This window comes from Toxorhynchites rutilus, chromosome 3, assembly GCF_029784135.1.
Source record: "Toxorhynchites rutilus septentrionalis strain SRP chromosome 3, ASM2978413v1, whole genome shotgun sequence".
Lineage (NCBI taxonomy): Eukaryota > Metazoa > Arthropoda > Insecta > Diptera > Culicidae > Toxorhynchites > Toxorhynchites rutilus.
The window spans coordinates 144,269,998-144,282,227 of NC_073746.1; the positions used below are offsets into that span (position 1 = coordinate 144,269,998).

Consider the following 12,230-nt stretch of genomic DNA (forward strand, 5'->3'; position numbering starts at 1 on the left):
TCTACGATGTCTTGAGCTGTGCCAATAATTCATGGTCAACATATAGGCAAATAGAAGTGGTTTGAGGAAGAATACATTCACTTGCGAGACGCTATCATGAACAACACCGACACAGCCTTTGTTCAAACTAGAGATGTGCCATCCGCTCATGAGCTGTTCATTCGAATCGCTTCATTATAGTGAGCGGATTCGGATCGGTTCGCAATCAAAACAACGCAGCTCATCAGCTCATTACGGAGCTGCTGAGCTGATGAGCTGTTGAGCTGATGAGCTGTTGAGCTTATGAGCTGTTGAGCTGATGAGCTGCTGAGCTGTTGAGCTGATGAGCAGCTGAGCGGATGAGCTGCTGAGCTGTTGAGCTGCTGAGCTGCATAGCTGTGGAGCGCAAAAGCTGCAGAGAGTGTGAATTTTGAGACGCGAAAGAATTTTTCGCCTCCCGAGTTTTATGATATGACGTCAGTTTGTTTTCGTGTGTCCCTCTTTGTTCTTTAGCTTTAGCAGAGATGCCAGATAGGAAAAAGGTTTTTGTTTTGAAGATATTCAATCGTTCGTTACCAAACAAAATAATAAACATTATAATATGTTTGTAAATGAAATTACTATATTATATTGTTATTTAAACATGACTGTTGAAACACATAAATTTATTTCCGCGTGCTGAATCAAAACAATTCAGAAACAACCCGGCATAAATGCTAATGATTGATAATGGTCTTTTTGTTACCTTTGTCATCGCGAAGAATTATTTCTCGTTGCGCCTATTAGTGGATTTATTTTTATATACTTGGATGCAAAAAATATCTCGGTAGTTTTATCAAAAGACCAATATTTCTGAAGGCATTTTATTTGGCTACTGCTGGTTTTTCTGTTGTTTAAGTTCAGCATATCCTAAGCATCTTCTATGTTGGATTTCAGCATTCAATTTTTATTTTATATCATATTATTAGAATTCATATTAGTTTTAGTTTGTGTACAATTATATATTAAATTCGTTTATTTTTTTGCTTTCCGTCCATTATGAAAATGCACATTATAAAATGTTCCATGGTAGTTATGCAATTGTGTGGACAATCGCAAAATTCAACTGAGCTGAAGAGCTGTTCCAAATGAGCAGCTCTCTTGTATGAGCTGAACGGCTCTGAGCCGCTCACCATGATGAGCTGAATTGCCCATCTCTAGTTCAAACGACAGCACGTGTGTTCGAACAATAGAAATGAAGCCTTTAATGAGCTCCATTACTAAATTACGCTTATTCCGTCCAACATTTTGCTGGATTTATTCGGTTAAATGACAAAAATGAGAATTACCTTATACGCACATTTTTAGTTTGGTTGGTCGACCAAATACGTTATAAATTTTCGATATTTTCGTTATGAATTTTCGTTTGAAATGAACACTCTTTTAGAACAAAAATTATAAATGAAAAAAGGACTCTAGAAAAAAAATTAATATAGTCTCTAATATGTGTTCTGTGTAACAGGATAACACATTCTCTGCAATTAGGGAAAAATATTAAACGAAAATTGTCTCTGATACTGAATTTATATTATGGATAAAGTTTTGAGGGACATGCGATGAGATTTATAGAAGAAACGTTAAGCTAGGACTATCTTCTAAGTATTTAAACAACATCGAGTAATAATTTTCATTCGAATTTTAGCAGTTTAAAATTGCTTTCATGTCTGTCAATCTGAAACTCTGAAGGAAAATAATAAATTTGGGTTCTACAATTACATCTTGATAAGCGTTTTTATTCCATTTGATGTTGGAGCTTCATTTTGTTATATTTTCTGTATCAAACATTTATCCCATGTATCGAAGAAACATGTTATTTGGAAGTAATTCAAGTAATGAGTTCTGGTAGAAATACTAGGAAAAGGAAATTGTAAAGGGTCAATTAGAAGATCAATCAATGAATAGTTCTGTGATTGGATCCATGAACGTTCGCTCAGTAAGAAAACGTGAATGTTTGAAAGTATTGATTACAAAAAATTCATTTTAGGCGGGACGAAATTTGCCGGGTCAGCTAGTATGTTAATAAGCATACGTCTCGTAGATGTAACGGAACATGAAATGTTGTTAACGATACTGCAACTGGAGGAGGATCGAGCGATGAGTTTGTATTAGTGTAGAATCATGCAATTGTCAGATAGTGACAACCGAATAGTTGAGTCAAAACACAAGAAAATATGTGAATTCCTCGAATGCTTCGAATGTTTTAAATTATTATCACATGTTTAAGAAAAAAATTATGTTTGTTTCATAAAGAACTGTCGATGGGGGTAGGAAGATAGATGAAAATATATTATTGCACTTGTTTGACACCTTGCCATTGTGGTGATGGAAGGTAAATCTATTTTTCCAATCAAGCCAAATGAAGTGTGTTAAGTTATACCTCGTATTCAACAGTCGAACGTTTTTCCTACACACTTTCCGAACTTATTTACCCCACTGGAACGTAATCAAGCTCCGCCCGAGTTATACTAATTGACAGTTTTTACATTATTTTAATTGCTGTTAAACAATCAGCGCAAGAGTCGGTCATAAACTTCCCTTGATTTGCTTTGGTTTATTTTGCACTGAGGATTTCTTTGATAGCCTTAACTCTAGTTTATACACGCACAACATGAGTGCTCATACTGACCGACACCTAAGGCAGGACCGCCAGATAGGATTTCACAAATCTTATTTGATCATTCGTTTGGATTAGGTTGCCAAAATAATGCGCTAAGATCAAGCTTGAAAAAAATAAGCTGGCGCCAGTATTCTTCAAAATTTTTAATACCTACCAAATCTTCCAAATTTGGTTGAACTCGAAGAGAATTTTATGAAAATGTTCCGAATAATTATGATTATAAGTTTACCAAATCCCGAAACGTTTTCCACGCTTCTGGCATCTACGCATCAAACAAAAGCAGGTTACCGACGCGCGTATGTCAGCACAAGAAAACCTTTCGAATATGGAACACTCCTAATAACGGACTTCGAGTTAACACACACGAACGAAAGGAAAGTGATGAGCTCGCGATCGGGCGAATGTAAAATCAGCGGCTAAAATATATAAGTACAACATGTGAACATTAAGCAATCACCATTTCACTTTCAACTGTTGAAACAATTGCCACACACCTTTCCTCACGAGTTCACCATCGTTGGCTGATATGAAGGTAGAATTGTAAGTTTTAAAATCATGATTTGATTCATTTGTTCTACGTTCCACAGCAATCATTAGTGTTATTGATTCTTATGTTTGGTTGGAGTTCAGGAGAACTGTGTAGCCCTAAAACACAAAAGAAACGGGAGCTGCCTCCAGGAACCAGTGAGCAAGTCGAAACATCCCACACATTTGACACACAGTACACCGAAGGCAACCAGTATGGTAACAAGCAGTTAAGGGAGGTTACCATCACCAAAAATGTTCCCGTGCCGTACCCTGTGAAGGTTGAAAAACATATAGCCATTCCAGTGAAAATCCCTTTTCCGGTGGCAGTGCATAACAAGATTCCGATCTATGTGGAAAGGAAGATCCCGATTTACGTCGAGAAGCCAGTGCCGGTGCAAGTAGATCGTCCATTTCCCTACCCGCTGCCGATTGAAGTTCCCGTATTTCACAAAGTGGCGGTAGAGGTACCGAAGCCGTACCCAGTTCATGTTCCCAAACCGTATCCGGTGTACATTCAGAGGCCTGCGTTCGTTGAAAATTCGAAGGGCAATCGAATTAAGAAACACGTAATGAAGGGACTGAAGCGAAAGCAATGATGAAAGTGCATTTGGACGTTGATATTTGATAATACGCGGTGCTAGTGTATCTATTTATTTATGAAATTATCTGTAGAACGAAACGTTTATGCAAAAAAGGCTGACCAAAGTGTAACCAAAGTTTCATTGTAATCGACGAGAATAAATGAATGATACTAACAATGTGGCGACATATTGTAAATACAATTGTAATGTTTAGTTTGTCGATTCTTTACATTTTCGAGAACAATTGAAGCATTGAAGCGTTCTTAGAGGAAATTCTAGAGAAGTTCTGTGATTCTCAGAGTTTCTTCCTGGGCTGACGTGACGTGAATTTGATTGTGAATAAGTTAAGGTAAAATGCACCTAAAGGTCTAAGATTACGTAATATTAGAGTGTTGATATGGTCTATTAATTTAGAATTATATCCTTAAATCGTAATATTATAATTATTATGCCTGAAAAAAAGGAATGGCACAAAAACTGAACCGCATGTTTTCGATTAAACAGTTGTGTTCAAGCAGCAGGTAATTGGTAGTGGTGAAATATCCCGTAGAAAAGCATACAATTTATAGCATTTTATAGCAAAAATGTTAATGAATCAAGTGCAATGCTTTCACATGTATAGGAATCATTGAGATACTCTCTTGAAATGATGCGCGATCCAGAGACTCAAATGTGTGATTTTGTGCAGTTTAATAAACGTGGTACGAATTAAATACTTAGTTCGTCTAAAAAAAATCTATAATAGTTTCCTACAGATGGAACCGTTGATTATTTTAATAGTTTTTAAAGATCGATGACATTTCATCCAATCAAATCCAAAATACAAGTGAAATACAGCAAAGCTTCATTAATAAACATTGTTCTAAAAATGATAAAAGTATTATAAAAGTAGTATAAAAGTATATATAAAAATGGATTTCTGTTTGTTTGTCTATCTGTCTGTCTGATTCGTATGTACTCCGAAACTACTGAACCAATCGACATGAAAATTGGTATGTAGGGGTTTTTGGAGTCGGGGAAGGTTCTTATGAAAGTTCGAGACCCCTCCTCCCTCTCTAAGAGAGGGCTGCCATACAAATGAAACACAAATCTCTACATTACTCGAGAATTAATCAAGCAAATGAAACGATATTAGGCATATGGAGGTTTAAGGGTGCAATAAATGTTTCTATGGTGGTTAAATTCTCCTTCCTCTCTCTTAGGAGGGGCTGCCGTACAAATGAAACCCAAATTTCTGCATTATTCGAGAATTAAAATAGCAAATGAAATGAAATTTGCAATGTGGAGGTTTTAGGGTACAATAAATGATTCTATGGTGGTTGAATACTCCTCCCCCTCTCTAAGGGGGAGCTGCCATACAAATGAAACACAAATTTCTGCATTACTCGAGAATTAATCAAGCAAGTGAAACGAAATTGAGCATATGGAGGTTTTAGCTTGCAATAAATGTTTCTATGGTGGTTAATTTCTCCTTCCTCTCTCTTAGGAGGGGCTGCCGTACAAATGAAACACAAATTTCTGAATTATTCGAGAATTTAAAAAGCAAATGAAACGAAATTTGGAATGTGGAGGTTTTAGGGTGCAATAAATGTTTCTATGGTGGTTAAATTCTCCTTCCTCTCTCTTAGGAGGAGCTGCCGTACAAATGAAACCCAAATTTCTGCATTATTCGAGAATTAAAATAGCAAATGAAATGAAATTTGCAATGTGGAGGTTTTAGGGTACAATAAATGATTCTATGGTGGTTGAATACTCCTCCCCCTCTCTAAGGGGGAGCTGCCATACAAATGAAACACAAATTTCTGCATTACTCGAGAATTAATCAAGCAAGTGAAACGAAATTGAGCATATGGAGGTTTTAGCTTGCAATAAATGTTTCTATGGTGGTTAATTTCTCCTTCCTCTCTCTTAGGAGGGGCTGCCGTACAAATGAAACACAAATTTCTGAATTATTCGAGAATTTAAAAAGCAAATGAAACGAAATTTGGAATGTGGAGGTTTTAGGGTGCAATAAATGATTCTATGGTGATTAAATACGCCTCCCCCCTCTCTTAGGGAGGGCTGCCATACAAATGAAACACAAATTTCTGCATTACTCGAGAATTAATCAAGCAAATGGAGCCAAAAAGTTATATAGTATTGTAATGCACATATTTCAACCAAACATGACAATTCAAGATTTTCGGAAAACTCCGAAGGAAATTGGGTAAATTCGAAAAGTTCAATTCGCATGAGTTCTACAATTACATATTGACAAGCGTTGTTAGTTCATTTGATGTTTACGGTAACGAAACTGATTTTCGTTCGAAAGTGGAAATGGATTTTAATGTGATAAAACGCAATCCTATATCGTCTTCTATCTATATAAATAAAAGCGGATCGCCGAATATGTTGATAAGAGCAAAACTCGAGAAAGGGATTGTCCGATTTAGGACTGTCTTCATTCTATCATATTTTCTGTATCAAACATTTATTCCATATAACGGAGAAACACGTTATTTGCAAGTGAATGAAAAATCTCGCACGAGAATTGTGTCTGAAAATAATCTGATATTATAATGTCGAGTTTTGGTAGAAGTACTGTAATTTTATAGTAAACAATAATGTTAAAGGTTAGATTAGAAGATCAGTTGATGAACAGTTCTGCGATTGGATCCATGAAAGTGCGTTTAGTAAGAAAACGTGGATGTGACAACGAAAAATAAATTTTGGGCGGGACGAAGTTTGTCTGGTCAGCTAGTAGTCTATAAAAGCAAAAGGTTTCAACGATTCACGGAATTTGTAGATGCTGTGAAACATACAAATCGTCCATCTGATGAGATTAGCTAAAAAACAACATTCACAGCTCCCTTTTCATGTATTTTTTGCAGCATCTACGATATTTCGAAGTCTGTTTTTCGGATAATGTTTTTTTCACAACAACATAGACATAGTTTTCAGAAATCGGAATATAAAGGATTGACACCCTGGGGGTTTCATAAGACATCTCCGAATTATGGATGAATACCCAGTTTCTTATATTTTCGAGCGGTTATAAGTCCAATGTCGGTCGAGCGATGAAATGTGCTACAAAAGCGCTTGAATCTAACCACTCCTTGCCTCCCTGCAAGCAGCACTGCCTATCGTTTCTGCTATAATTATGAAGATAACTTGAACAGAGCGAAACGGCATCACTGCAGCGATTGCTTTTTCTCTTTCTCTCTAAACTGTCATTTGAAGCACAACAGAGGATGAATCCGGAATCAAATTTGGTAGTTATGGATAGTTCTTTTTTACTTATAGCATATAAATTATGTATTCCTAATTTATTTTCAGAGACAAGTTCAACGATTCGGAGACAAAATTGTTGATATGTTGCGTCGAGGTATGCAAAGTAGCAGGAATAGCAGAAATGTGCGATAATGCAGACGACCGAGAAAATCGTTGTTGTTTTATGCATGTTTTATGAGAGCAGATACTACTGGAAATATCTACGAGGAAAAAAAGGGCAGCGAAGCCAATTTGATTGAGTTACAAGTTTCTCCTGCCGATGATGGATCAATACACTCGTCTCGTAATTACCAACAACAAGTTTGTTACGAACATAACCAAGTTGAAGTCCCGCGAGTATGAGTAGATTGTAATTTATTGTTATATGATATAAATTTCGTTTTCTCAATTTCATTCCAGGAACAAACTCAACCATCGATGCCACCGGAATAAGATGTTGCAGCTTCCGCTGTAGTGCACAAATGCGACAAAGGTTGCGGCGAAGAAAAATGCAGCTGTCGGGATTTCACAGAAGATACAATTGCTGCGGATTATAGAGCGGGCGGAACGCAAACACCAGTTGCAATAACGCACGAATTCCTGGACTTCACCGAAAAGGGAAACCTGATGGAAACCGATAGCATTGGAACGGTTGTGCTGGACCCGACGTTTTCAAATTGAATTTCAGTAATGTGTTACTTAATTTTAATATGTAGTTGAAAATGTTTAGCTCCAGATAGTTCATAAGAAATGTTACTTATTCCGTCTAGCGGATTCATAATGCTATGTTAGAGCTAAAAATAATGTAACAATAGCTTTAATTTATGATAAAAATAAATATTTATAAACAATTTTTTTTTGTTTCAACTTTCTCGAAAACATATAGAGCCATAATAAGGGTCGAGCAATTTTGCATCCGATCGACGTGGTGCCAGATTGGCACAGTGTTGGCACGAAATTGCTTGTCAAACACGAAGATTAGGTCGACAGAATCATTGCAAAATGGCACGATGTCGGCACCGTTGTCGACACCATTTTTTGGGACCGATTTGACACAACAATGTAGAGGGGGTAACAATTGAAAAATACGTAACGTAACGTACTGAAATTGGCGATAAAAATCTTAAAATTATTTACATCAATTTAAAAAAGGTAAAAAAAAATTGACACACATTTCACTTATTTGTGTTTATTGATTTGCTCTTCGATAATTTTTTCTATAAATTTTGATAGTTTAAAAAACTGGCGATTTCTCGCCCTTTCCATCCTAAGCGGTAATATTTCAACGTCCTAAGAAACAAATGAGGACGCATAAATAGACTAAAAGAATCTGTTTTTGATTTAATAGAAAGATATTATTAAAAATATATATTATTTTAAGAAATAAAGATTTTCTTCATGAAGAAATACGCTTCAATATGAAGTGCATCCTATCACCAAATTGCTATTATTAGGTAAATATTTAGCCATTAAATTTAGGAATTCATTCAAGCTAGTAGAGGTAGTCATATTCCGGAAACCGAATTGTATAAAAAATTACAACGAATTATGTTTTATATTTCGTATTCACGACAATTAGCATCGTTTATATGTATTCCATTTCATTTTAAAGTTCCATGCTTTGAAACATACACCCTGTATGATTGACATAATGGCGAAACATTTAATTTGAAATGAACTGATCCTGCCATAAACATCGAACAGCGATCATCGTGCAATGTTTAATTCTTCCTTCCGATCGTCAATCATGAAATCGATTACGAAGTTCGAAGTTTCTCGTGCTGTGTATCTTTACGATGATTGATGAATCATTCTCAGGATGGAGAATATTGTTTTACTCCAAGTTCTGATGGATAACATTTCCACAAATACAGGGTAATTTTGTATGTGATTCGTTTTCTCCAATTCATTATGTTCAGCGACGAAGCTCGTTTGTAGTTGAATCTCATTCTGGGTCTGTATATTGGTCGCCTGGATCGAAACTTCCAGACTACTTCATGTGGGGTTACGCAAAGTCTTCCGTCTAAACGGATGAACCAGCAACGATTGAGGCCTTGTATACAGGTCGAGATAGTAATCGAAACAAATCGACTGTAAATTATTAGTATATAAAATACGTTTGCACGACTTATTAAGATTTTTTTTTTTTATTCAGGTTTTAACATATTAGGTTGTCAAAAAAGTCCTGCGGTATTTTTTTTTTGAATTTTCATCTTACAATCATCTGTTTTAAGTCAAATATGCGCCGTTTTGTTCGATCACTTGTTCCCAACGAGATGCCAACTTCATAATACCCCTGTTATAGAAGCTCGCTTCCTTATTGGCAAAAAAACTCGGATAGCCAATTTTCACAGGCCTCTTTTGTGGCTAACTTCTGACTACCTAGCTCGTTTGCCATGGACAAAAACAGGTGGTAGTCACTTCGTGCAAGGTCCGGACTATACGGCGGATGCAAAAGAACCTCCCATCCGAGCTCCCGGAGCTTCTGGCGCGTCACCAAAGAAGTGTGTGGCCTGGCGTTGTCCTGATGGAAGACAATGCGGCCTCTGTTTATCAAAGATGACCTCTTCTTCATGAGTGCTACTTTCAAGCGGTCCAGTTGTTGGCAATACACGTCCGAATTGAGCGTTTGGCCATAGAGAAGCAGCTCATAATAGATTATTCCTTGACAATCCCTCCAAACACACAGCAGAACCTTCCTGGCCGTTAATGAGGGCTTGGCCACCGTCTGAGCCGCTTCAGCGGGCTTCGACCACGACCGTTTGCGCTTCACGTTGTCGTAAGTGACCCACTTTTCATCGCCAGTCACCATCCGCTTCAGAAACGGGTCGATTTTGTTGCGATTCAGCAGCGATTCACATGCGTCGATACGGTCAAAGATGTTTTTTTTTGCGTCAACGTGTGTGGCACCCATACATCGAGCTTCTTTGTGAATCCAAGCTTCTTCAAATGGTTAATAACGGTTTGATGACTTATCCCCAGCTCTTGGCCGATGCTACGGCGGTTACTATGCCGGTCTTTCTCGGCTAATTCAGCGATTTTGTCGCTATTTTCGACGACAGGCCATCCGGAGCGTGGCGCATCTTCGACGACCTCTACACCAGAACGAAAACGTTGATACCATCGTTGTGCGGTGGAAATGGAAACTGTATCGGATCCATAAACTGCACAAATTTTATTGGCAGCTTGAGATGCATTTTTGCCTTTGTCATAGTAGTACTGTAAAATATGTCGGATTTTCTCTTCATTTTGCTCCATATTTGCGACACTATAACTCACGAACGACTTAACCAAACAAAACAATGTCAAAAACTATATTATAGCGCCCAAAAATACCTTTCCAACAAGCTATAGTATGACTCGATACAATGAATACAACTAGAACTACGCGCTTACAACGACACCTCGCGGAAATACCGCAGGACTTTTTTGACAGCCTAATATTTAGGCTCCTTGGCATTTTCAGCTTTTTTATTTCACCGATACATATGGTAGATTACACATTTTCGCTCTTTCGGAGTATTTCTTTTATTCTACTGTTCAATTGGACCATCCCGCGTGACAGTTGATACTAGGCTTTCATTGTTGGGGTATGATAACTACTAACTGCTACTTGCCTCATTATTTTCTAGCTTTTCTGTATTATTACTATTATTTTTAATCACAACTAAACCGTTCAACTTAAAAAGTTTTTTTACCTGTTTTATTTCTTTTTTCATCTCTTTTGGGATTGCAAAAAAAAAAGTCCACACGATGTCAACGGGGATCGAACCAAGGCCGGCTGGAATGCAAGGCTGTTTAACACGACCACGCTATCCACATAGCTACTGGTAATGTTCTATAAGTGTGTGACAATATTATACCTCATTAAAAGATGAAGTTGGAAAGTGTTTTATAAGAGTAAAAAGAAGATCATAAACGTGAATCTGTATCTTTCTCGGTCTGGTCCGTATATCTGGCAAAGTATGCGAAAAGCTTTAATTCGTGCTTATTTGCAATGTGCCTTTTGTTTCGCTCGCTCATATTGATCTTATATTGCTATACCATATCTATATATATAAATATGGATTCCTGTCTGTCTGTCTGTCTGTCTGATTCTTATGGACTCGGAAACTACTGAACCGATCGACATGAAAATTGGTATGTGGGGGTTTTTGAGGTCGGGGAAGGTTTCCATGATAGTTTGAGACTCATCCCTCCTCTCTAAGGGGGGGCTGCCATACAAATGAAACACAAATTTCTACATTACTCGAGAATTAATCAAGCAATGAAACAAAATTTGGCATATGGAGGTTTTAGGGTGCAATAAATGTTTCTATGGCAGTTCAACACTCCACCTTCCTCTCTAAGGGGGGCTGCCATACAAATGAAACACAAATTTCTACATTACTCGAGAATAAATCAAGCAAATGAAACGAAATTTGGCATGTGGAGGTTTCAGGGTGCAATTAATGTTTCTATGGCGGTTTGACATTCCACCCCCTCTCTAAGGGGGGGCTGCCATACAAATGAAAGACAAATGTCTGCATAACTCGAAAACTGCGAAGGTTTTAGGGGACACAATACGTTTCTATGGTGAATAGACACAGGTTTTATTGGGAAGAAACCTTTTAAGGTGGTTCGACACTCCTCCCCTCTCTCTTAGGGTGGGCAACCATACAAATGAAAAACAAATTTCTGCATAACTTGAAAATTAATCAAGCAAATGAAGCCAAATTTGGCATGTGAAGATTTTAGGGGGCACGAAACGTTTCTATGGTGAATAGACACTCCTCCCCCCTCTCTAAGGGGAGAAGAGGGAAGTCTTTATTCTATCATGTTTTCTGTATCAAACATTTATTCCATGTAATGGAGAAACATGCTATTTGAAAGTGGTTGAAAAATCTTGAACGAAAATTGTGTCTGAAAATAAGCAGATATTATATTGATGAGTTTTTGGTAGAAGTACTAGGAATTTTATAGTAAAAGGTAAATTCAACGGGATCGATTAGAAGATCGATCAATGAACAGTTCTGCGATTGGACTCATGAACTTGCGCTTAGTAAGAAAACATGAATGTTTGACGGTATTGATTACAAAAAACAAATGTTGAGCGGGACGTTTGCCGGGTCAGCTAGTATATTCTACAAATGATATACCAGTATCTGAGATTCATGACATGTGTGAGGTAGTTGTGGGTCCTTCCTTCGATATTCCGGTGGCTTCTCCCTCACATAGATGGGGATTGATAACAGGAC

The 12,230-nt window shown here is 37.3% G+C and overlaps 1 protein-coding gene and 1 long non-coding RNA gene across 2 annotated transcripts; both read left to right on the top strand.

The window, feature by feature from the left end:
• The first annotated feature begins 2,984 nt into the window (after positions 1-2,984).
• Positions 2,985-4,409, top strand: LOC129779945 (mantle protein-like). Its single transcript, XM_055787734.1, has 2 exons — positions 2,985-3,167; positions 3,223-4,409. The coding sequence occupies exons 1-2, from the start codon at positions 3,162-3,164 to the stop codon at positions 3,757-3,759; spliced, it is 543 nt and encodes a 180-aa protein (XP_055643709.1). The 5' UTR covers positions 2,985-3,161; the 3' UTR covers positions 3,760-4,409.
• A 2,556-nt stretch (positions 4,410-6,965) lies between these two features.
• LOC129780342 (uncharacterized) lies at positions 6,966-7,763 on the top strand. The gene is made up of 3 exons (XR_008743890.1): positions 6,966-6,995; positions 7,060-7,350; positions 7,414-7,763. It is a non-coding gene; the product is annotated as an uncharacterized LOC129780342 (long non-coding RNA).
• The last annotated feature ends 4,467 nt before the right edge of the window (positions 7,764-12,230 follow it).